The sequence below is a fragment of the Drosophila yakuba genome, chromosome 2R, assembly GCF_016746365.2.
Source record: "Drosophila yakuba strain Tai18E2 chromosome 2R, Prin_Dyak_Tai18E2_2.1, whole genome shotgun sequence".
In the NCBI taxonomy this organism is placed as follows: domain Eukaryota; kingdom Metazoa; phylum Arthropoda; class Insecta; order Diptera; family Drosophilidae; genus Drosophila; species Drosophila yakuba.
In genome coordinates this window covers 21,626,370-21,651,532 of record NC_052528.2, presented here as the reverse complement: position 1 = coordinate 21,651,532, position 25,163 = coordinate 21,626,370, and the positions used below count along the sequence as shown (strand labels likewise).

Below are 25,163 nucleotides of genomic sequence, written 5' to 3'. Positions count from 1 at the left end.
TCTGCAATTAAGTCCTGAAACTGTAATTTCCTTTGGTAAATGCTCTTTACCTCAAACAACCGATTCAGTTTAATGAGATATCGTTACCGGGAACACCCTCTACAATGAACTCCGACGAACGATCGAATTACAACTGACAGGCAGGGCCAAACGACCGCTGGCGATTTTGTAACGGAGACAATATTTGAATGTTTTTCCCATTTGGGGCATTGATATGCTGATCTATGTATCTGCATGTGTTTACAACGGGCTACTACGCAACGCCATCTGTTGGCTGACAAGCTAATACAGCTTATTGAAAAATGATTGCGTACTTTTGGGCAAAACGAGAATGGAAAAGGAGTCCCACACACACACACACAAACACACCCGCACACACACCGACACACACACACACACGGGACCGGGGAAACAGAGCTATCTGCTGTAATGATTTATGCTGTCACATTCCATTTATTGCACATAATTCGTGGTAAGCCACTCACCCATTTCCACCAGCTCCATGGCCATTCATTTATCTTAGCACTTGCTGAATAATCGAATACAATTTTTTAGTGTCGCTTTAATAATATTTATTTACAGTCAGAGCCAAAAGTATAACTTGGCACGTAGTTCACCTAGCGATTCCAGCCGAAAGTGCTAATGCCAGGGGGCGGAGCGCGGCAAGGGGGCGTGGCAGGTGACTGGAGGCCAAGGCAGACTTGTCGTTAACATATTGTGGCATATTTATTTTCTTTCCTGCCGCCGACATTCACGTTGCCCGTCAAATTCGCCAAGCTGGTCGGGAAAAAATGGGAAAACCTCTAGGGAATTTGACCAGGTGAAAACTAAATACCCTATCGAAAAAGTTAATTTCTCAGGGGTAATCTGGCAATGAAATACAAACTGTTATAAATTGTTTATGTATTCCTGGGATACAGCATTTATTAAAATATACAAAAATATACAAACAAGGTAAGTAACCTTTGTTAGGGTAAACAAATTTCTCGAATGGACAAAAAGAGTGGCGGGAAAAGGAGTGGAAGAAACGGACGAGAAAAAAGGAAAACAGTCGAAGTAAACGAATTTCTTTCGTACGTGCCTGACATTTCATTGTTTTCGTTGCGGAAGAAAGAACGCAGTTAGAAAGCAGGTGAAAGGGCGGAGAAAGTGGGCTTCAAACGATAGCAGGGTTGGGTCGAGAACTCACGCACCATTCTGGCCGGAGCAACCTTCAGATGTCGCCTCTAAACGGCGTCGATGTCGATACACTTATTCTTTATATGGCCGAAGCCTATACCCTAACTTCTAGCATTGGGTAAAAAAGAAAGCAATACAAAGGAAAATAATAATTAAACAGGTTAAAGCTCCCTTTAATCTTGAATCTAAGAGAAATTAAATCTTAAACTAAGTATTATAACATATATATTTTTACATATATATTTTTAAAAAATGGTGTTTGACAAATGTGATTAAATGTTTCTCGTTATAATAAAGATATATCTCTTTAGCAATAAATACAAATATTACATTAAACTAGTACCTATTTCTCCCAATCACTAAATCACAGCAATATAATAAGCGATATATTAGTGTGATTACTCCTTATGTCTAATCCATTATTTATTTAATGCTGCCTAAACGGTAGAGAAGCGCAGGAACGTAAAAATATTTACCTCATAGTCAAAAAATTCCCATCTTCTGCTTAGGAATGCATAAGTGTGGGTGTAGGTGTTAGTGTGGGAGTGCGATTGCGAGTTTATGCGAGAATTTTATTCGTCGCTATCGCAATGTGGCATGTCAATTTATTTGTCAAAGAGAGGAATAAGGCAGGTAAAAGTGTGAGCGGGCTAACAGGGGAATGGCAATAGCTGGCGCATAAAAGCAAAAGCCTCACAGATACGGAGAAAGGCGGAGAAAGTGGCAAAAGGAAAGTAGCAGAGGAAGAAAACAATGACAGCCTCAAGTTGCTTCCCATTGAGGTACTTCGCATGTGTGGGCGGTTTTGCCTATGTGGGCGTACAGTGCGACGTCGCTAATGCAAACGGGCATCAACATGTCATAGATTGCTGAAACTTTGGAACTAGCTGGGAACCCGGTAAAATATATACTATATACCTTGCTTGAAAATGTAACATTAAGTTGAAATTTTAATATATGCAAAAGGTTTTCTGTAGCCTTTCCTGTGTGGGCGTGTCCAAAGGCGACTTTAAGAACTCGGGGCAATGCCTGGCTGTACAGGTAATCGATATTTATAGTTATGGAAATCGCAACAGGACGAGCGAGGCGCCAAGGAGGAGGAGAGGATGGGCAACTCGGCCATTGGTGGAACATCACGTTTGTCCCGAGATAAGGAATAATATCGTACGTTGCCATGAAGACACATACGCCCTCACCTGGAAAAGATTTGCCCTTTGACTTTCCTTTTGCTGCCCATCTTAAAGCCTATACTCCAAGCTGAATAAATTGGAAATCGGAATAGAATTTCATGAACCCGAATATTTTTGGCTACCTGTGAGGTGGGATGGCCAATTAACTATTAATAGAACCAACCTTATGTATTTATGCATATGTGACTGCAACTTATGTTAATGCCCTCAAAGCTAATTAAATTAACACCTGTTTCTAATAAACGGGCTTGGCCAAGTGTAATCGCAGCTATTTACATTCGGCGAGGTGCTTGATAAATTAGCTGAAATATTTATCGTGCAATTATTAGTAACTTATAGTTTTATATTTATTAAAAGAGTTATGTAACTGGTACTGTGATATTTTTGTTTTCTCCATGGCCCGTCACTTAAATTTCTCAATCTATTGTGCTGAGCACTTCAACTTACTTCGCTTCACTTTACTCTACTTTGCCGTTGTCCCTCGCTACTCTGCATTATTGACAGCTTATTAAATTGATTTAATTTGGGACTTGGCAAACATGTCATGCTGCATCGTCATCACCGCCAGCAGCATCACGCACAACTTTTGTCCTGACTAAGGCATCGCCTTCGAGATGGTCCCTAGTTGGATGTGGGACACCAAAGATGCCACTGATACATCCCGCCAGATCCACACCTACATACCTACCCAACCACCCACTGTCAGGCCGTTGTTGACTTTTTATTGCGTGTCTCAGCCCCCCAAACCCTCACCATTCCCCACCATCTCTCACCATTCCCCATCGGATCCACACTTTCTATATCCAGGGGCGTGAGTGTCCCAAGTTAAGTGCTCATAAAATATTTGTAAATGTTTCAGCTGGCGAGGAGAAGGAAAACTAACCGAGAACATTTTAAAGCATACTTATGAGCCTCGACTCGGGGGCCTGTCAATTTTCCACAATCCTAATGCTGTCAATTAGGGCCTTCTAAATTGTTAAGCAAGCTGCTCCGCCCCTTTTGTCTACACTCAATAATCCCATGAGCTGGCGAACCAACTTGGCCACAAAAACCCTCAAATTGTTTCCCTTTTTTTGTTTTGGGTTATGAGTAGTACTGTGTGGTGTTGTGTGAGCGCTCATATAACTAATATTTATACCGTATAAAGTCAAGTGAATCAGTGCAGAACTTTGGCTTTTTAGCTTTTTTTGGCGCATCGTTTTTGTTGGCCCAAAGTTCAACAAATTCATTAGCCTGAAAGGACGACTCATCTCGAACTTTTTGCCTTGGCTTCAAAGTCACATGAAAAGTGGCATAAAAAGGCATAAGAATGGAGATAATCGAAAAATGAATGGGAAATGGTATATAAGAACGTATGAGTATGCAATACGTAGTTTAATTAATTTGATCCCATCTGGCTCCGAAATCCAAAGGAAAAGGATGTTGGCCAAAGGCAAGGCAATCCCCTGCCAACTGCACTTGATTGCCACTAATAAGCTGCCCATTACGATATTCCAGGTGACACAAAATCCCATCACAGCCAGCCTTGAGCCAGTGCATTAACTCGCAAGGCATCAGATGGCAATGGCGATGGGTTTTTCTCTTTTTGGTTTTTCTAAGCCATTCAATCGCACCGCCAGACAAGCAAATTTCGTTAAAATCCCATCATAAAAACACACGAAACGCTGCGCACAAATCCAAATACTGTAAAAATACAACATTTGGGTCACTTTTCTTTTCTTCTCAATTTTTTCGCATCTCTTTTTTACTTTTTTTTCTGTGTTTTGAGCGAGTTTTGTTCGGTCGCAGTTTATTTTATGGCAGCTTTCAAAGTTTTTACTCATCGCCGGACAGCTGAAGTTGCTGCTCCTCTTGAGGTGGCAATAAAATAAATGGCAGCACTTTCGGTTTTACACACACACGCAGACATTGGGCTACCTGTGCAAAAAGGCAATTTGGAAAGGTGGAAACGTGAAAACGTGGAAACGTGGAAAAGCGAAGCCTGCAATGGCCATATATCAAAAGGCGAAAGAGTAAAGCACATAAAACCAGCCAAACTAAACGAACGTGAGATGTGCAGAGATCGGACCAACAGGACAGCGGGATTTGCTGGCGGCAAGTTGGTTAGCGGCAAATATTTGTGGTACTTCCAGTTGGCCACTGAGTGGTTTATGACTTCTTGGGGCCGTCCCAAATCAGTGGCTCATGCTAAACCGTAGGACCCCGGCACTAAAATTCCAGCCCTGCACTGCACAAAATAGCAGCCAATACCTAAATAGTTTCCACTTTGAAGGGTCATGGAAATTCCATGCCGTTTAGTACACCTGGGAAAAGTGTCAGGTCTGTTGTCCTGAAGATTAAAACCAGTTTCTCATACGTTACGGCTATGAAGTATTTTGTCACTATTTGACTGCATCTATAAAGCTTTCTTTCTTTCTGTGTGGGATGTGGGGTCTCAGGTGAAACGCTTAACGTGAATGCTTCATCTCATTGTTGAAAGTATTGAAAACATTGTAGTTGGCAAAGGAGGGCGAGTAAGGCATAAACCAACGCATGAGAGGGTGCGAAAATGTAATTTCTAAAAGGATTACCGAAAGCCTTAAAGCAAATCCTGACGACAGGGGAGCCGAAGGAGCTGGTGACATGAAAAATGAATTGCAAGCCACGACAAAAAAGGCGAGTTTTCATTTTCCAAACACACACACAACCACACACACACTCGCACACGTGGAGTCATCGTCTCGCCGGCGTAAAAATATGTGAAAAATGAACGGAAATGCCGCAGCGGCAAAGCGGAAATGAAAAATGCACACAAACACACACATACTCATGAATGCGAGTACCCCGGAAAATGGCGGCTACCTCAGCGCTCGAAGAGCCAAAATCAGAGAGCAATGGAAAACGGGAAAAACAAGAGGAACAAGGGGGACTGGGAATGGAAATGGAATGGCAAAGTCCCACCAAAACCGAAGGAAAGTCAGTCGTTGAGAAAGTCAGACTCGGCGAGTACATTGTAATTAATGATGAGGCATAAAGCGCATAATCGAGATGCTGGGGTCGCTCGCACAGATGGATTTTCCATGTGAATACATAAATAGCACACCGGGGGAAAAAGCAGGAAGTGACTTTAAGCTGCCATCGGTTAAAACCTAACCGTTGTAGGAAAACCAAACCACTTGGGCAGCAACAAACCGCAAGTTTGATCAAGAACATCTTCTACTTAAGTCATTTTAATTGAGTCAGTTAAGTTGAGTCAGTTTAATTGAAAATCTATGTTCGCACATAGTTTACGGCTAAACAAAGCCGATTACACTTATTTCACACCACAAACCTAATGGCAAGGTCAGAACCCGAGAACGGTAAGCATTCTACATATTAAATTCTACGCTTAAATTATTTATAATTATATTTTTCTGCTATTTTTCACCTTACCCAATCAATATGCTAAAATGGTGAGACTAGGATGCCGCACAAACCAAAATTCTAATCAGAGCTTTGCCTAAAATTTTGCATTTGCTAAATGGAAAGTTCGAATTAGGGAGGTTCGACTGTAGAGGGAGGGGGAAAGGGTTCGCCCACGGACAAAGTGGCCAGAAAACTTGTTGAGAGTGAATCAGAAAACCCACACACACTGCTAGATACTCGAAAAGCCACTCGGTCAGGTGTTAAAACTAATTTACGACAATTTGGCCAACAAACAACAAAAGTTGCCCCCGGGCAGAGCGCTCTTCGTTCTGAGTGCTCCGCATATTTCACACGATGCATGAAAAGGGTACGCCGAGCATCCTTTGGAGGGTGTAAAAGTGAGTGTTTCCTACCACTCATTCCCCCTTCGACCACTCGTCCACAACTTGCCCATTGACCACAAAAGCATCGAAATCGAACAGAAGCCATGTCCGACAAGAACTCAAGGACAACTCGAGCCCAAGTCCAACCACAACTTGATCCCAATTTGGCTGTGAACGTTGCTCACCGCTGACAATTTCCTTCTTCCTTCTAGTTTCCAGATTCTAGATGGCCGCAAATAGACTTTAATCCGTTTTTGCAGTTCCTCCTTTTTATTGGGGGAGAATGGATTTTCCTAGGGAAATTAATCGGGCACACGGCCACAAAACGAATAACAAGCAGAAATGCAATTCATTCAACTCGATTCAGCCAAGTCATTCTTTGATAATTAGCATGTAATTAAAGCGAATACGCCCCCTGGTGGGGAAAAGGGGAGTCTGCTAATGATGATGGAATTACATACGCCAAATTTTCACAAAAAAACTCGGACAAATAATCGCTGGTTATGTAGGAAAAATTTAAATATAGTCACCACGCCTTGCGAATCATAGATAGATTTTTCCAAGGCATTCAATATTATTCAAATGAATTTAAGCTTAGTTTACACGAAAACTAAAGACATAGCTGGTCAATAAAACTATTTAACTACCTGCTCAGAGAGAACTCTAATCTTCAGTCAATGATTAACCCAAGAAATCTATCCGTGCACCCAACTCCGTGTCCATTCATTCACCTGCTCTAATGAATTAGCAAGCCCAATTCAAACAGGGCCAAACCAAAAAAAACGGAGGGGAATAAGCCGGGAAAACGAGTGCGGCGGAGGCAAAGGTAAATGGAAAGTCATTATGATACACATTTGGCCTAATGAGATTTTTTATGTTGATGCCAAAGGTTGTGGCGGGGGTGAGGGATGGCCACACGCAAGCGTCTTCCTAATTATTCACAATGAATGAATGAATGGAGTGGAGTGGAGAGGAGAGGTGAGGGTGCGGGTGCGGGTGTGCTAGAACATTTTGACACCTTTATGGCTCAATAAATTGGACCGAATGCAAGGAACTCCGGGCACGCCAGTTCATTAGAAACTCACACGGGGATTTTGATATCGCCTCTGATTACGGCTAAGATGACGAGGCTACGGGGCCACTCGTAGCTCATTCCCATGGCATTGTGCAGTTGCAAAAAAATTGCATTCCGGCCATAAATTACATTTTCAGAGCTTTTCATAAAAATATCTATTTTATGCAGAACATTTCAGCTGGCTGTCGTTCTCTACACGGATAAATCATAACCTTTGCATTCATATTGCAGAGCAACATTAAATGATTCTTATGTTTATTAATTATTTCTTACTGCCTTAGTTAATAAATATATAATGGGGCAAGCTTTTTTCATTGTGTATGCAAACTGGCAATGTGGGCACGTAAAGTTTACAGTTACCCAAGCACTGGACTCGTTAGTGCTCGGATACTATGTGTTATAGTTGAAAGCGACGACCAGACGAAGGGAGCAGCTCCTGCCCCCGAGTTGGGTGGCACTGACTGGGGGAGTCCAGGGATCCTTGAAGCCACCGATGCCGATGCTGATGGCGGCGGCGGCGGCGTCGTCGACTGCTTATGAATAATGTTTTCATTTTCAGACCGGCAAATTTGTCCTCGTCTATGGCACGCAATTGCATGTTAAGTGCATATGATTCCCGCGCACTGTTTCCTCATTTCCACTTGGCTAAAACCCTCGGTCCTCAGTCAGCCTCGAGTAATACGCGAAAATTACTGGTTGTAATGTAAGAGGCACTTTTGCTTCCTTCTTTTTAATGACATCCCACAAACGCGACATGTTCCATGGGTCGTGGGTCTAAGTGATTAGCACCGCAGACCAGGACAAACATTAGAAACTGGCTTCATTTATATTAATTAATGTCGTCTGCACTGAGTTGCTGGGAGTCAAACTTTCGAGATGACTTTTGAAACTTTAAACTAATGATAAGGTCTGGAAGCTGGTGGTATTCCAAAGGCATCTCAAGATAATTTGCTCCGTCATTTTGGAGGTGATCAAAATTTATATGAATATATGAACATCTATGAATCATATGAATGCGTACTAATGCATGTGGCATTTATTTGAATTCTGCACAATGCTTTATCAACTTTTAACAACGAATGGAAGTGCACTTTGCTATGACACGCAAGCCCCAAAGTATGCAACAGTTTCTGAGTGAGTACGGCATTGAATTTTCACACAATCAGAAACCAGTTTGAACGCATCCGCTTCCGTTATTGCATGGCGGTTTGCATTTTTGAGTTAAAAGCGTGCGCTTTTTTGCAATTTGATTTGTCGCCTAAACTCACAGCACTTTTTGACACCAGTTGGTTGCGAAATTCCGCGACAGCGGTAGATTTTGTTGCAGCCTGGCATTTGACAGAATGACAAACGCATAACTATAAAAATGCATTCCCTGCGCGACCACATCAACTTTCAATTAAAGCGCGAACTAGCCAGCTGCATGGTGCATGGTGCATTTAAAGTGCATTTCGAAAGCGGAACCTGCATTATGGATAAGATGCAGCCCAGCATAACAAAACTCTCGAGACTTTCGACGACATCAGCCGCAGATGACGACCTGAGGGCCATCCGCTGTTTAAAATGCTCTCGAGAACGACAAAGTTTCAGTTTCCACTGCAGCTGCACTGCAAAAATAAAAGTATGCAGCTTGTAATAAAAGCATAAGCTTAGTGGAAAACTGAAGCTATACAGCTGAGAAGGGAGTAATATATAGCAATTATTTTACATGGAATTGGTATTGACTGACCATTTATAGTTGAGATCGATACTTTTTTCCCCGTGTAGCTAGGCATTCAGAGGCTTGTACCTAGACCTCCTTTCTTCGCACACGCCTCCGAGTCTTTCACTAAAAATAAGTGTTGAGCAAACATTCTGCGGGCATGGCAGCCACATCAGCATCATCTACAGCATCTACAGCATCTCCAGCATCTTTGTCCTCTCGAAACAGGGCCATGTTTGTCAAGCCATGAGCTGCGGAATTTCACTGCAAGCCGGAATGCAGTGCAAGATGGCTAACACTTTGCCCAGATCCTTTGGCCAGTGGGTAGGTCATGTGGTGCCTGTTGATTTAGATAGGAATTAAGTGATGAACGAAAATAAATACTTAAATACGAAAGCTATTTTTCGATCATTTGTATGTGTATGTATATGCCCTTTCGGAAAAGGATTAGAATCTTTCCCTGGCTGAGTATTAAATTAACTACTCCTGCAGATTGATAACTTCATTTGGAACGTCACTGCTCTGTTTGCGTATTACATTAGCTGAATGGAAATGATACGATATTATTGGAGATGAAACGATATCATTGCTAGCCACAACTCATTAGCCCTAGATGTCAGCACAGATCAAACACTGAGTCGAAACCAAACTTCAGTACTCCGCAATGACTGACCTGGTAAAATGGTGTTTGAAAATCGCATATGGCTACGGACGGCTAACCGGCGTAATTAACTTTGAGATCGATTTGAAAACGGGGCAAACGCAAGTTACCAGAAGAGCAACGCTTATTTCAGCCAGCACGCACTTGCTTATTTTTGGCCTACTCGCCTACCATACACTGCGACGAAATGTGGTGACCGTCATGTGGAGGTACGCCAATTCCCTTCACGAGTACGTGTTCCTGGTCATAGCGGGCTTTCGCATAGTATGTGTTTTTCTGGCTCTAGTCAGTCGATGGTCGCAACGTCGCACCTTCATGAGACTTTTCAACTCCTTCTGGCGCATGTATCAGAGAAATCCGGCGATTATTCAGTACTGTCGAAGGAGCATCGTTAGCAAATTCTTTTGCACCACAATCGCCGAGACACCGCAGATCCTGATCACCTTGGCCATGATGCGGAATCAGCTAAGCATCGCTGTGGCTCTGCGCATTTGGGCCGTATTCAGTCTGACGGCCATATTGAATGTGATTATCTCGCAGTATTTTGTTGCCGCCGCCTGTGTGCGAGGTCGTTATGTGCTCCTGAACAAGGATCTTCAGGCGATTGTTAGCGAATCCCAATCGCTGATTCCGAATGGAGGTGGGGTTTATGTGACCAAGTGTTGTTGGCTGGCCGATCGCTTGGAAAGCTTAGCCAAGTCGCAGTCTGATCTGCAGGAGCTCGTCGAAAACTTGTCAACGGCATACCAAGGCGAAGTCGTCTGCTTGGTCATCACATACTATCTCAATATGCTGGGCACCGCGTATATGATGTTTAGCTTTAGCAAGTATGGCAGTCTTGGCAATAACCTGCCCATACTCGTGCCGCTTTGTGCCATCGCCCACTTCTTCATTTACATCTTCGATTGCTGGCTGAACGCGTTTAATGTATTTTACCTGCTGGATGCCCACGAAATAATGCTTGGGTTGCTCGATAGACGGACATTGTTTCAGCCAGGACTGGATAGCCGATTGGAAATGGCTGTAAGAGCTGGAAACTCGCTTAAATTCTAATTTGAATAACTGAGTATTGTTGCAGTTTGAAAACTTTGCTCTGAACCTGGCGCGCAATCCATTGAAGCTGCATAGTTACGGCCTATTCGAATATGGTCGTGCATCATCGTTTGCTGTGTTTAACTCCCTATTAACGCATTCGCTGCTTCTCATACAATACGACGTGCAGAACTCTAAAACTTTGGGATAATTTACATTTGCTAAGGATTCCTATGTTCCTATATAATATTAATACTTAATAATATTATCAACGCTGTAGCGTGCATTTAATTTCTTTTTCACACAATCAATCACTCAATAATTATCCTGTCCCATAGGCCTAATCATGTTCATAGAACTGCGCACGTTCCGATTGCTGAGTCCTTCAATTGTAATTCGAGTTCAGTAGTGAACAATGGTTGACTTGGTGAGGGCGATTTTGCTCTTTGCCTACTGTTATGGTCTCTTCGTGGGAGTATTCAACTTCGAGGTGGATTGGCTGACGGGAGTGGCCAATGCCAGTCGAAGAACTACTATCTATGCAGCTGTGCATAATACAAGTCTTATCACTCTGCTGATTTGGCTCTGTCTTCGCCAAAATTCGCTGATATCGGAGTTGGGAACCGCTCGATATCTGCATGAGTACTTCTTTTTGGTCATGTCTGCGGTTCGGATCTTTGCAGTGCTGCTCTCACTGCTGACCAGATGGTATCAGCGTCGTCGATTCATCAGAATGTGGAACCAGATACTAGCCCTGGTCCGCGACAGACCTCAGGTGATTCGAGGGCGCTGGTATCGACGCAGCATTATCCTTAAGTTTGTGTCCTGTCTCCTGTCGGATACGCTGCACACGATATCGGATGTGAGTGCGCAACGAAAGCGGATTACTGCTGACCTCATTATCAAATTCAGCTTACTGGCCACCCTGACCACCATTTTCAACGTGATCGTGTGCCAGTACTACGTGGCCATGGTGCAAGTGATTGGGCTCTACAAGATTCTGCTCCAAGATCTGCGATGCTTGGTCCGCGAGGCTGAATGCACCTGCTCCATGCGCAATCGTCGCGGTGGAGTTTACTCCATTAAATGCTGCTCGCTGGCAGATCAGCTGGATCTGATTGCCGAGAGGCACTACACTCTGCGGAACAGACTGGATGAGATGTCGGAGCTTTTCCAGATTCAGAGCTTAAGCATGAGCTTGGTGTACTTTTTCTCCACCATGGGCTCCATCTACTTTAGCCTCTGTTCGATTCTATACGACTCCACAGGATTCGGCTCCACGTATTGGGGTCTTCTCCTTATTGTCTTGTCAACTGCCTCCTTCTATATGGATAATTGGGTGTCCGTAAACATTGGCTTTTACATTCGCGATCAGCAGGATGAACTAGTACGCGTGCTTTCAGAGCGAACTCTGTTCAGCCGAGAATTGGACAATCGACTGGAGGCAGCCGTAAGTTCAGCAAAAGAAATTATTATTTTAATATCTAATCTGGCATTTTTCAGTTTGAGAACTTCCAGCTGCAACTGGCCAGTAACCGCAATGAATTCTACGTCATGGGTCTCTTCAAAATGGAACGTAGTCGTTTAATCGCTATGCTAAGTTCAGTCATCACTCACTCTATGGTTCTGGTTCAGTGGGAAATTCAGAACAAGGGATCCTAATTAGAGACCTTTTGAAGCATACTAGTTTCAATAAAGTTTTGGTTTTTAAACAGTACTAGAGATCACTATAGTTAAAGATCCTAAAGGAGCGTAGTTGGGGAGTAGAAAAGCGATAATGGCCGTTTCATGCACTGCCAGAGGAACAGAAGGCAGTTGGTAATGGAAATTGCCTGGCCGGGATTCCTTTGTACTGTCAATTGGCAGGCATTTATAAACTTGGTCCTCGCTTCAGTTGCTGGAAAGTCGAAGGGAAATGCCGGCGACAGTGACAAATCCAGCGACAGCATCAATACTTTGCCGCAATTCGAGCAATATAAACGAGCTTCCATTCAATTTGCCCCTCGCCATCAGTTCGCTTAGCATAAGTCGCAATTTAATCCCGCATCGACATCCAACAACGGGCCATGACATTGCTCTGCCGGAGCATCCGGGTATTGCAATCGGATTCTGATCCGGAATCGACATGGGCATGGGCATTTGCTGCGGGATGGGAATCGAAGGAGCTGGAACTCCGGCGGGCGGACAGACGGAAAGATAGACAGGCAGGCAGAACCGGAGACATTTTAGCATAATGCATTGCCACCGAGCCAGGACGAGGAGTCCTCGTCGTTATCCTGGGACCCACTGTGCGGCACTTGGAGCGGCTTGTTCGGGCTAACAATGCAACATATTTTAACAACAACCGGGCTTATCGATTGTGAAGGAATCAAGATGCCATGACTCACAAACAGGATTTATTTCACGTTGGTGCATGACTGGAAAAATAAAATGATGCGTTTCATTTGGATAACAATTTGTTAAAAACATACAAAAAATAGGAAAACTCAAACCTCAATTTAGCATCGATCAAACTGTCACCAAACAAACTATACATTACGCAAACCCATAATGTCGAATATGTAAGTAACTCAAACATTTCGGAAAAGTACCAAAACATTGAGATTCTCCCTTTCCAGACTCGCAGCCAAACTCGCATGCCAATGCGGCGGAAAAAACAGTCCAATGGACTCGGTGATAGTGCCGATTACCGAGGAAATCAAATGTATGCAAAAAGTTATCAAAAGGGTAAGACACACTCAGATGGTCGAACTTATTCAACGTGAAACTGAGATGTACAACGCTGAGCTGAAGGCCCGCAATCTTTCCGTTTGGCACGATGCTGCTCATCGATACTGCAAATGACCTTTGGGGCAGCCAACACAGATTATAAGATTCTTTAATGCTATTTCATTTCAACTGAAGTTTGCACCTTTTTCTAACTCTCTTATATTTTTCCAAAACATTACAATGTCGAAAAAAAGTCATAAAGCAAATAAATGATGCCTAAGAGTCTAGAAAGTGTTAGTTTTATGTTTACATTTATGTAAGATTATAATGTGATATGATGTTGAATTCATGAAATATGAAAATATCTCTGGGCGGGACTCACAGCAAACTGAATTTTGACACAGCTAACGCAATTCCCGATGAACCATAACTTACTCGATATGCAAAGGAGCAGGGCGGCGAAGGATTCAAAAATTCACAGGATATCCCACAGCAGCGGCCGCGATGGCAGCAAAAAATGAGAATTAAATTGAATTTTCAAACGGCACGCACATAAATCCAAATGCCAAGGCAAACGAAAATGCAGCCGAAAAGGAAAAATGTGTAGTTTACTTTTCCCGCAGGCAACTGCGGCAGCAAAATGTTGCTCAAACATATCATAAATATTTGATTTTCGCTCATTTTTCCAAGGTCCCGTCACAGCAAAAATGTCTGACTTGGCGCGGTGGGAAAATTGATAAGTTTTCAATGATTACGCCGGCAGATTGGTATAATTTGCGCGCAATTTCGCAGCAATTGGCAAATGCCACGCACGTGATAGTGGCTTTACGATTAGGTTAACAATGGTCGAGGGAAACGGAAAATCATTTCCGCATAAATACCAACTAAAAGTTTGACTTTAGTAGGGTTATTTAATACCTAAACCCATTTAACCATAATGGCAATGCGTTGCATATCTAAAGATCCATTGCATACTCTTAGGCGCATATAGTGATTTATAGCACATCCAGTAAACTGGAGTGTACTGCAGTATTGTAAACTCAATCATCGATTAGGACTGGCTACAATCGGAACTAGCTTATTGGGTTTTTAACCTTAAACTACCATCGCCAGAATCTTTCTTTTCGCTTGTCATTGTTCTCCAGAGCAGAACTTCTTTCGACTCAGCAATCGACTTATATCCTTCTATAAGATCTATAATATCCTTTATTGAAGAAAGATGACCAAGGGAACGACAAGTTTTGGCAAGCGCCACAACAAGTCGCACACAATCTGTCGCCGCTGCGGCAACTCGTCGTATCATCTGCAGAAGTCGAAGTGCTCCCAGTGCGGCTATCCCGCGGCCAAGACCCGATCCTTCAACTGGTCCCGGAAGGCCAAGGGTCGCAAGGCCCAGGGAACCGGAAGGATGCGCTACCTCAAGAATCTGCGCCGTCGTTTCCGCAATGGGTTCCGTGAAGGAGGTTCCTCAAAGAAGAGAGCCAACTAAATGGTATCAAGCAGAGGGTTGCTTGATAAGCCCAATAAAAGCCAAATGAACGTATTCCCTTAAGTTCTTGAAAGTGTTTTAATTATGCGATGAGGTTGGTAGTTTATAATCTGGCATGGAGTTTAGGTGCTCGGGTGCTCTGAAGGGTACACGTAAGTATTTGAAATTTATGTGGCTTTGCAATTTATGTGCTGTGTACTTTGCATGCTGGGGGCTTTAGTATTTTGTGTTTGGTTTTCGGACTGCGAGAAATGCATTTTATGAATTTTTTATGGCCTTTAATGTGCACACACACCTGCCACCTGTCCCCTTTGCCACCATATGTGTGTGAGTGTGTGTATTTAGAGAGGAACATAAAAAGAAAGAGACAGGCGAAGCAACACCTTTTATGTGTGTGTGTGTGTGTGTGTATGCCGTGGCACATAAAGCTCGTGGCGAAAATCTGCTCACGCCCCAGGACAGTATTTCATACCGACCTGGCCTAATCCGTCGCCATGTGGATTTTGGCCGCAGAATCTTGGCATGATATATTCCCCGGGATTGGCGCTGAAAAAGTTTCCACCTGATTTATCTCTTTGGCGCTGCATCGAAACTTAAAGCAGTCAAGTTTGGTGCGTGCCACAATTGCCCAATTGCCGACCACGCCCACTCATTAATTTTTGGCCCGAACCAATTCGGGCACACGTATGGATTCATTATTATGCAACGACTGAATTTTTAAAAATAATGATGTCTGCCGTCGCACTGTAGATGGCGCTGTATTAATGCGACAGGAATGCATTGCAGATCTGTAGTGCAGTTCGAGTGGATTGACGGACAGGAAAACCAGAGAAATGCAGTGGAAAATGCGAAAAGCCCATATACTCTCGACCAAAGGTATTAATATTCTCATAGCGCTTAAAACAAACCAGAAGGTTGTGTCCATTGCACTGAGACAAGCCAACATTGTGATATAGCATGGGTTATATAGTTCTTTACAGCAAGGTGTCTAAATTGTTATTAGATTCTATAAGCTAATACGATAACACTTTACCTTGGCAGAAACTTTTCTATCGCGCTGGCACCACATTTTAAGAATCGCCTTCGACAATTTGTTTGAGCGAAATGCCATTTTGCTGATTGAACATTTTCAATCGACATTTTTTGCTGCGCTTGTTGCTTTTCCATTATTTTTGTTCCCCTCGCTGTACACTTGCCATTCAGTGAGCTGCAAAGTCAGCAGCATTTAAATTTCGCTCACGATTGTCTCCGGATGAGCAGTGCAGCGGATGAGGAGCAGTGGGCGGAGGAGCAAACAGGCATGGAAACCGGCATGGAAGGAATATCGCGGATGGAAAATCAACGGATACGGAACGGATGCACGGGCACTCAGTACTTGGTCCTCCGAGCCGGGGCATAACTCCTTCGCCTCCTGCGTTTTGTTGCCGCTGCAGCTGTCAGTTGGTGGAAAAAACTGTCACTGCAATCAGATGCAATTAGAGCTTCCGGTGCCCCATCGCGAAAATGGGGCGTGGCAAGCGAGTTGGCGTGGAAATCAGGGGCAACGAAACAGGGAAAGTGATTGAGAAAGTGGCAAACTCGTTAGCTAAGAGACTTGCTTTCTTTCTTGGCAATGACTCCTTTAGGAGGTGTAAACGTGAGCCTCGTACATTAATTAATTACACAAATGTAATCATCATATTACCCGTTTTCCTTTGTTGGAAAAGAAATATCTCTTAAGACGGCTGTAAAATGTTCATTCCATTTAATGATCCCGCACAGTGGGTAGAACTACACAATTTAACACCATTTATAAACCAAATGCATGCACCACAATACATTTCTTTCTTCAAATAGTGAATTTTTGCCATTTTCGATAGAACTACATTTTCATGAATTAGCCGGGATTGCGATAACCCGATAACCCGGATTTGGAAAAACCACATTTTGTGGTATTTGTCGTGTTCTGCGGTTGGATTTGTTGATGCTGATGCTCCTGCAAGCGGACATGGCATCAAAAATTGGAATTCCCGCGAATTCGGTGCGGACACAGGGGCAATTGGACGATGGTGTTTGCAAAAACATTAATTAAAATTCTTGGCCGGCAGAGAGGAAAAACAATTGCGCCAGTTCATATTGCACACTATATAACATATATAATCCCTTCAATCTCAGCTGGATAAATATTAAATGAACCAGTTCGGACTGCAGAGTCGACTTTGTTGCGGCTGAGCAGAAATGAAATGTTTGGCATAAAAAATGCATAAATTATGCAAACCATTTAAGGGGCAAACAAGAAGAAAAATCGAAAATGCCTCAACATTTTTGCCTTGGTCAAGGCTTTGAAAAATTGATGCTGGGGGGCCGGCCAAAAAGCCAAAAAGTCCGATGTGGACTGCTCCCACCTCACAGTGTGTGTGTGTGTGTGCGTCTAAATGGACATCTGAGCAGAAAGAAGGCCCAAAGTGAAAGTCTCTTAACAGGGCTTTTAAAACTGCTGCCGCCCACTTCGTCCTGTTGCCTGTTGGAGCCTATAAAATATTCATGCGTTTTATATACTATATATGGAAAAGCGAAAGGGGAGCTTAAGTGACTTGGGTTAGTTGGCAGGCCTATGTCACAATGAAAGTCAGGAAGCTTTTCCGTGCCGTAATTAATGTAAATCCTTCTTTTACTTCTACTCCTATGCCATACCCCTTTCACCAAAGGCACACTGCAATTTGCTTGTGTTCAATTTTTTGTTTTGTTCGGTTTGATTCGTATACTTTGTGAACGCCTTTTGAGCACGCAACTTGTATTTAATTGATTAATACCTATGTTTATAAACAACACGCATTTACATAACTTGGGTGTGGCAGCACTTATAAAATAGTCCAAAAGTGTGTAGTAAAAATGCAATGTATTATAACTAATAGCAGGTAGTTCGACTATCCCAGCACCCCTGCTTGACGCCAGAGGGCGCCTGTCATTCCTCCTCTCACTTTTTGCAGTAATTGATTTTCTGTTTACGCATCGCCCCCAAACTCGGAGGCAGATGGAGGTGGGTGTGGCCGGGCACCTAAGTTCCCGAGTCTGATGCTTCCGGTTACTTCTTGTTATTATATTTCATTTGCCGCCAACTTTGTTGTGATGCCTGATTCCAACATGTCGTGAATAACCCAGCAACGCAGGTCAAAACCGGAAGGATTTAAGGCAAGGCTGGAGGTCTTAATACCCAGTGAGTGTAAATTAGATGATCTAATGTTTTCAATTCTGAGATATAAGTTTTCAAATGTGTAGGAGAAATAATATAATAAATTCAGCAGGAGATATTAGGCCGCAAAGAAGTTAAACAACAACATTGTAAACGCGTTCCATACTACAGCTTCTGAGCTGCATTAATCCTGTATATCCGACTTTGCGCTCTAGTAATGGGTATGCGAGAAGTTTGCACTGCAACTTTTGCGATATTTCTGTTGGGCGGAAAGGCAGAGCGGGAATTCCTTTTGCACTTCTGCAGGAGGGGCAAGAAGGTGCAGAAGGGGCAGGAAGTCCGACGAGGAGGAGGCACATGCCAACACTTGTTTTCTGTTAAGTGATTTAGGCCAAACTTTTGCACCCCCCTGCCCCCTCGTTGTGTGCCACGTCGTGTTTGGCATTTTGGGCTTAGACGTAGACGAGGGGCGCCTGATGGGTTCCATCCACGATGTAGCAGGTTCTACTGTTGCGGTTCCGCCGTCGCTCGGTTATTTTCTGAAGCATCGGAAATGTTTTGCAAAACTTTCGCGAAAGCGATTTCAACGAAAAGCGTTTAAATGCTTGCCGCATAATCGCCGTCAAGTGAATTTCATTTTCTTGACAAACAACATGAACTTCAAAAGGAACTTGGCCAAATCCACTCTTTTGAGTGGCTCAAAGGAAATTGAAATGGTTAAATGTGTGCGGGAAACTAGAAAAAAGTGCCAAAACTGGTTTACAGACTGTCATTTAGGATTGATGACTCCGATATGCCTGAGCTGGATGATCTTTAAAATTGTATTCAATTTTCAATTGTAATATTGAAAATAAAGTATCGCATAGCCATCCCACTCATAGTTTTGACATCGTAATCGACATTACCTGCGCATATTTATCCCGTTTGGATTGCAAATTATTTTCCACAAAATTCCCTGCGAGGCAACTGACAAGTTTAGTTACTTTGCTTCTATCTGACAGCATTAAAACTGTCTCCTCGAATTCTGACTTGCAAGAAGAATTTTCCGGCCAAAGTTTGTCTGGGTAACCATATTACATGGATAACACCCACAAAACACTAGCAACAACTCCAGCAGAAGGACCAAAAAGGAGCAGCAGCACGCGAGAAATGTTTCGTGACAAAGAATTCCAAGAGTTAAAAAATAAAATGAGGTAGAGAAAATAAAAATAAAATAAAACAGTGGGAAGCCGCTGAAAACGAGGAAAATTGAGCTGGGGAAGAAAAACGTTTGCGAGACATAGTAAAGCGTGGCAAGTAGGAAACTTTGAAGTTTTATTAAAAATACACACCGCAACATTCCTCAAGAACTTTCGCACACGAAAACGTGAGATAATTTACTAGAAGCGAGCCGGACGAGGCAGCTCCATTCCCTTGCAGGTAGGTGGAAAAGTGGAAATGTGGAAAAGTGGAAAAGCGCACCCGAAAACCGGCAGCGAAGTGTCAAGTAGGGGGCTCTCTCGGGGGCTTAAGTTGCCAACTTTGGTCAACATATCAGAGAAAATGAAAGCAGCCCATTGCCACGGACACTAATCTGTTTTATAAGCAGATATATTAGGAAAACTAGTCACTTAAATGGTAATAAAAGAATAGGAAACCCTCTCGCAGGACAAGAAAGTTAACCTTGATGTGATGCAATATTAATAATTTCGCTTGAATGTCACGATTTGCATAGTATTATTAGGAATGACCCAGATACCCCAGATATCAACGTGCTGAACACATTGGCTGAGCACAATGTAAAACAATGGGGAAACACCTTCCAAGGTAAAGTTAAACACAGCTGCAGTAGAATGCAATGCAACGCAAGGATCCACAAACATGCACTTAACTAACCAGTTCCGCCCAGCCTTCCGATTTCCATCGCTCCACTTTGCCGGGGAAATGAACAAGATGTTGTGGTTATGGAAATTAGCTCAGGAGGATGACAAACACTGTGCGTGCCGAGATTTATGCCCCGATGTTGCCCCCAAAACTACACTACTTGCAACTTCAGATGCAACCGAACGAGCACATCCTGCGAAACGGGAGCACCGATTCAGGATGACAACAAAGAAGACACATGGCCTGTGGTGACAGGCAGGATGATGTTAGCCGGAGAGCAAACCCTCTGGCTAATTGGTATTTATTGCTGCTTAAGTGCCCAAAACTTGTTGATACTTTTCACCTCGTATTTCAAGCACTCCTCCAGCAATCTCCACCACTCGAAAGCAACGCCCCCAAGATGGAGGAATCACCACCGCCGGAGGATGAGCAGCCAATGGCAGATCGCCGTGCTATAATTAGGCGCAGAATCGCTAGACTCTCGACGATCACATCGGCAGACACATATGTTCATGTGTACATATGTTTCGGATTCGATTCTTTTGGTGGATGGGAGGTGGAGGGAGAGGGCATTGGATCTCGCGGAGCACTCTTTCGATTTTGAGGCTAATTTCAGTGGGCACACGACTTTGGCACGGTTTAGTATCGTCGCGACAATTATCGTAATTAACTCGTTTATGTGTTGTGTGCTAATCCAATTACCAAGTTCGCACAGGATGCCCCCAATCGTGGCAGGCGAACATAACACAAATTAATTCAATCAATCGGACACGTGAATTGAGTTTAAAATTGGAAAAAAATCAATGTCATTAGCTCAAGATTCAGTTGGCAAATAGTTAAGCCCAAAGTTAAGAGTTCAACCTCCAGCTAAGAATCGCGACGGATTTCCTAAATATGTTAAACTACCAGCAGCAGTTGAATTCGCTGCCCGTCGGCAATCCGGGAAATTTTTACTACAGCCCGACGCTTTCCGGCGAAATATATCCATCACATCATCAGTCGCACAACCTGGAGTCCGAGGACAAACTGGATGATCGGGAAGAAGGTGGCAGGAGCCTGGACAAAATGCACAGATTCTCGGTTGACAATATCATGGAGATGAAGCACGACGCTTATTCCAAGGGAAAAATGGCCATGGAACTCAGTGGCAATTTCGGTGAGTGCAAATGCAGCAGTCTTGGGATTTTTATTGACAAAGTGCACCTTTCATTTCTTTGAGAGCAATGTGAAACCCTGGAATAAAAGCCAAAAAAATCTTTAAATCTGCTTACAACTTTTGAAGTTAACAGGTAGAGTAACTTCAGCATTTTAAAAACTAAGACAAGACTATCATATACCAATTACGCAGCTAAAGAAAGTATAGCCAAGCTACTGTCTTTGCAATTTCATCAGGTTACACAATGAAAACCACAATGAATACTGGCTTATAGGCACTTAACTATTTTCTCTTTTCTCACAATGAAAAATATCCTTCACTCTCGCAATGTAATTAATCTGAGTTGCGCACAGGCTCATTTAATTTTAAAAGCCTCTTAAATGCCATAGTTCACAGATGTCTTCAATTATGTGCAACAGAATAACTAATGCCACAGGAGTTTAGCAGCATCTGCATTTGAGAGCTGCAACTTTATGGGGCTTACTGCGCCTAATTCATAAATGATAAATTCATGCAAGTTGCGGGCCAAGAGAACTTATGACGTTATTCGCACACAGCTGCTATATCTTTAGATATGCACAAATAGGTGCTACCATATACATAAGTAGATATAAGGTGGGGGAATTTCTATATATGTGTGGTGGGGCAACTCATGGATGACAATTAGGTGCCAGATGTGGGCGACATTCGCTCATTTCACTGCTCCCAATGCCGGTGCAATGTCATCTCCGTGCATTTTTCCTGTTGCGGTTGCGGCTTTAACCCCCCAAAGCCTCCATCCCCCACCCTGTGTCTCCGCATTAACCCACCGAGAGGAAGCTGTCAACATATTGCTACTGGTTGTCAGCTCTGCCATAATTCGCAGCGAAATCCTTGCCGAAAACGAAGATCTCACCAAAAAAAGGCAGAGCAACCGAAACTCTAGCAGTTCGTGTAGTTTTTCCCCGTGCGTATATTTTTTATTTTTTTAGTTTTTTCGTGGCAGAGGAAACATTTCCGAGCCGACAACAATGTCAACATGACAAAACGTAATCAAAGCTGACATGATATTCCCTCAGTGGCCGCATGCCTTTGAAGCATCCGAGGCAGCGACTAGCTGCCACGACTATAATTTCCAAGTGGAGCATATAAACCAGCCAGTCCCACTGTAACCAGTCCCAGACGCAGCACGCACTCCATTGCCTCTCCACTCCTCCTCCCCTCCTCGTTTATTTTCGTCGCTCCATTGGATTGTAACATGTGCCAGTTGCAAGCAGACACTGAACGAAAATCTGTCTACCTGCCACTTAAAAATAACTAATGCATCTGTGTGGGCTCATGGATTAAACGGGCATTGAATATGAACTTTAAATTTGATATGGTACAACATTTTTAAAAGTAAGTCTTTGTTGTAGCAAATAGTTTTACTGGAGTAACCCAACCGCCACCGATTTCTCGCAGTGCAACTGCAACTCTTCACCCCTTGCCATTGCCGCTGTAGAAATCTGATTGAGGTTTCCCTTTCGATTTGTTGGTTTTTTATTAAGCCGCAACTGTTTTTTATCGCTCGTTGGCAATTCAAATTAAAGATCTTCCCTTCATTCACTCACTACCCCAAAACTCCCCTCCAATCCCCGGGGACATCAGTTGCCGATGCAGTTGCTCCCGTTTCCCACTTTTTCCACTTTTCCTCATGTACTCGGAGTGCTCCGAGCTGATCTACGATGCAGTTCCCAACTCCGTGGACAGCTCGGCTGACAAATTGAGACAAATGGCGTGGGTAGGAGGATATCTGATGTAGATGGGGATACTCACGGCGATGGCCACCCTGAAATTCCAGCAGGCAAGAAATCAGAAGCAATTTATCGATACAACTCTAAAAATTGAAACTACACAGCGCATGCAAAATAAAACCGGAACTATTATTATGATTTCATTGAAAAGTTTAATTTTTCCCTACGGCTCTTAGACGAAATGCTTAATTTTTCCCTGGCAATTCGTCCAATTAGTTTGAAAATAGATACATTCAAGGGAAAAGATCTTAAGTCGTTTGTAAAACGGTTTCCAAGCCAATTCTATGGAAAATCAATTAATGGCAGCCAGAAGCAGGGAGCCCGCTTATGACCGCTTAATGTCACAATTTCACTTTAATTAATAGATCGTAAATGCGCTGGCTCATGTTTGTTGGGCGACGAAATTAGTAGACAGCTGTCCGCCGATGTCGTCAAAAGATATTTTATGGCTCATGCCATTTGTTTATGGCCCTCACCGCCCCGCCCCAAAAAGTCCCCCCTTGCCACTCCTTTGGGGACCGCCAGCCGAAGGATCAAACGGAATGCAAAATTTTATGTGTTCACGACAAGCCATAAAAGTAAATTTCCTAGCTGGCTGCCAAATTAATTGATATCCGTTGGCTCTTATCGATTATTTACGAGCTCTTCTCCCCCACACTGTCCGTCAAAGAGATTTTGCATTCGCCCCTCGGAAAAGAACCCAAAAACGCAAACGCAAAAGTAAAAGTGAAAATTCCCAATTTAATGGCTCCCTGATTGCAGGCCCCACTGGCGCAGGATGCGGTGGCGCTGGCGGAGATCGGGCAGCTCCCTGCTCCGGAAATCTGGCGACTGGCGTTGGAGCTGGAGCACCGGTGGGCCACCATCACTCGAGGAAGCCGCGCCGCAATCGCACCACCTTCAGCTCCGCCCAACTGACAGCCTTGGAGAAGGTGTTCGAACGCACCCACTATCCGGATGCCTTTGTTCGCGAGGAGCTGGCCACCAAGGTGCACCTGAGCGAGGCCAGAGTTCAGGTGCGTTTTAATTGCGTTACTTTGGTAACTAGGCTAACGTTAAACGTAAGAGGGGGAAATATGAAACCTTTACATAATTGAGCGCAATGGCGTGTGCGCGGGAAACAATAACTGATTGTATTGCAGTTGCACTTTAGCAGCGATCTGTAAGCCCAGTTAACAACGCTCCATTGAAGCTAATTCCCTTATCAATTATTTGGACGCCTGTTTTGCAGGTCTGGTTTCAGAATCGGCGTGCGAAATTCCGGCGGAACGAGCGGAGCGTCGGCTCGAGGCCACTTCTGGATGCGGCTCCTCAGTTGGTGCCGGCGCCGATTAGCAATAATATGCACAAATATGCCAATATGCCACACCCACACCCACATCCGCCACCACCACCCCCCGGCGCGTATGCCCTCAATTTTGGGCCACTGGAGCTGCGGTCGTGCCAGAATTATACGAACTGCTACGGGGGATTCGGATCGAGTCCTGCCAGCAGCAGTGGCGTCTGCTCCTTCTTTGGAGCCACCAACTACTGTGTGGCCGCCAATTATGCGAAGAACGCGTATCCGCCGCTCTGATGGCGCGGCTAGCTTTAATGGGCCCCACGAGGTTACTTCATGCATATGTATTTCAATTAGCCAAATTGCATTAATGCTTAAAAACGTATTAGGACCAGCTTATTCGACTACCTGACTAATATTTATATTTATACGATACCGAAACGAAAGATGCACATACACTTACAAGCACAGATACAGATACAGATACACTTACAGATACATATACAGATACACTTACAGATACAGATACACTTACAGATACAGATGTGACGCACTGAAGGAGAAAACGCAATAAATAACATTTTCTAAGCAAACACCGGGTGTGTGTGTGATTTTGACTGGGAATTCTGTTTATTTTTTGGAAAGAAAACTCACTGCACTCAAGATTTTCCAAGGCAAACTGAGCGAAAATAATCACGTTAACTCTTTGGATGGAATTATCCTGTGAGACACAAGCAATTACCTACTCGTCAATGTGCGAAAGTTTTCCATTTATTGAGCTGTCACTCAGGCGTTTGGATATGACATGGCTTATTTAATTATTGACTTAGTAATACGATTTAATTAAAAATTCATAACCCCGCACACTGGCAAAGCAGCTCCAGGGCTCCATTTGCATCTGCGAGTGTGTGTTATTTCACCCGCATGTGTTAATTTGTATAATAAAACTTAATTAAAGCCAACACAAATAAACAAATGGGCGGAGCAGTGGAGCAGGGGGCACAAACAAGCAGCAAGGGAAAACTTTTGCCTAGCCGCAAATGTTGGAAAAGCGAAGCCGCAATCAAAGTGGATTAAGATTGTGGAAATCTCGGTTTTCTAGGGCAATTAAAAGTAC

At 43.5% G+C, this 25,163-nt stretch overlaps 5 protein-coding genes and 1 long non-coding RNA gene across 7 annotated transcripts; 5 read left to right on the top strand and 1 right to left on the bottom strand.

Annotated features, from left to right (window-relative positions):
- Window positions 1-7,430: 7,430 nt before the first annotated feature.
- On the bottom strand, window positions 7,431-24,704 carry LOC120321113. Of its 2 annotated transcripts, none has more exons than XR_005560681.2 (3): window positions 24,564-24,704; window positions 8,941-9,253; window positions 7,431-8,885 (listed from the first exon to the last, which is right to left on the bottom strand). It is a non-coding gene; the product is annotated as an uncharacterized LOC120321113 (long non-coding RNA). The 2 variants fall into 2 exon arrangements; XR_005560680.2 differs by having other exon boundaries at window positions 24,582-24,704.
- Window positions 9,471-10,887, top strand: LOC6531776 (putative gustatory receptor 59d). Its single transcript, XM_002092527.2, has 2 exons — window positions 9,471-10,597; window positions 10,653-10,887. Exons 1-2 carry the CDS (start codon window positions 9,578-9,580, stop codon window positions 10,815-10,817), a joined length of 1,185 nt encoding a protein of 394 aa, XP_002092563.1. The 5' UTR covers window positions 9,471-9,577; the 3' UTR covers window positions 10,818-10,887.
- Window positions 10,956-12,275, top strand: LOC6531775 (putative gustatory receptor 59c). The gene is made up of 2 exons (XM_002092526.2): window positions 10,956-12,056; window positions 12,110-12,275. The coding sequence occupies exons 1-2, from the start codon at window positions 11,022-11,024 to the stop codon at window positions 12,266-12,268; spliced, it is 1,194 nt and encodes a 397-aa protein (XP_002092562.1). The 5' UTR covers window positions 10,956-11,021; the 3' UTR covers window positions 12,269-12,275.
- LOC6531774 lies at window positions 13,074-13,612 on the top strand. Its single transcript, XM_002092525.3, has 2 exons — window positions 13,074-13,167; window positions 13,225-13,612. Exons 1-2 carry the CDS (start codon window positions 13,157-13,159, stop codon window positions 13,448-13,450), a joined length of 237 nt encoding a protein of 78 aa, XP_002092561.1. The 5' UTR covers window positions 13,074-13,156; the 3' UTR covers window positions 13,451-13,612.
- On the top strand, window positions 14,431-14,867 carry LOC6531773 (probable 60S ribosomal protein L37-B). The gene has a single exon (XM_002092524.3). The coding sequence runs from the start codon at window positions 14,535-14,537 to the stop codon at window positions 14,802-14,804; it is 270 nt and encodes an 89-aa protein (XP_002092560.1). The 5' UTR covers window positions 14,431-14,534; the 3' UTR covers window positions 14,805-14,867.
- LOC6531772 (retina and anterior neural fold homeobox protein 2) lies at window positions 20,266-24,635 on the top strand. The gene is made up of 3 exons (XM_002092523.4): window positions 20,266-20,995; window positions 23,530-23,783; window positions 23,999-24,635. Exons 1-3 carry the CDS (start codon window positions 20,734-20,736, stop codon window positions 24,341-24,343), a joined length of 861 nt encoding a protein of 286 aa, XP_002092559.1. The 5' UTR covers window positions 20,266-20,733; the 3' UTR covers window positions 24,344-24,635.
- Window positions 24,705-25,163: the final 459 nt, after the last annotated feature.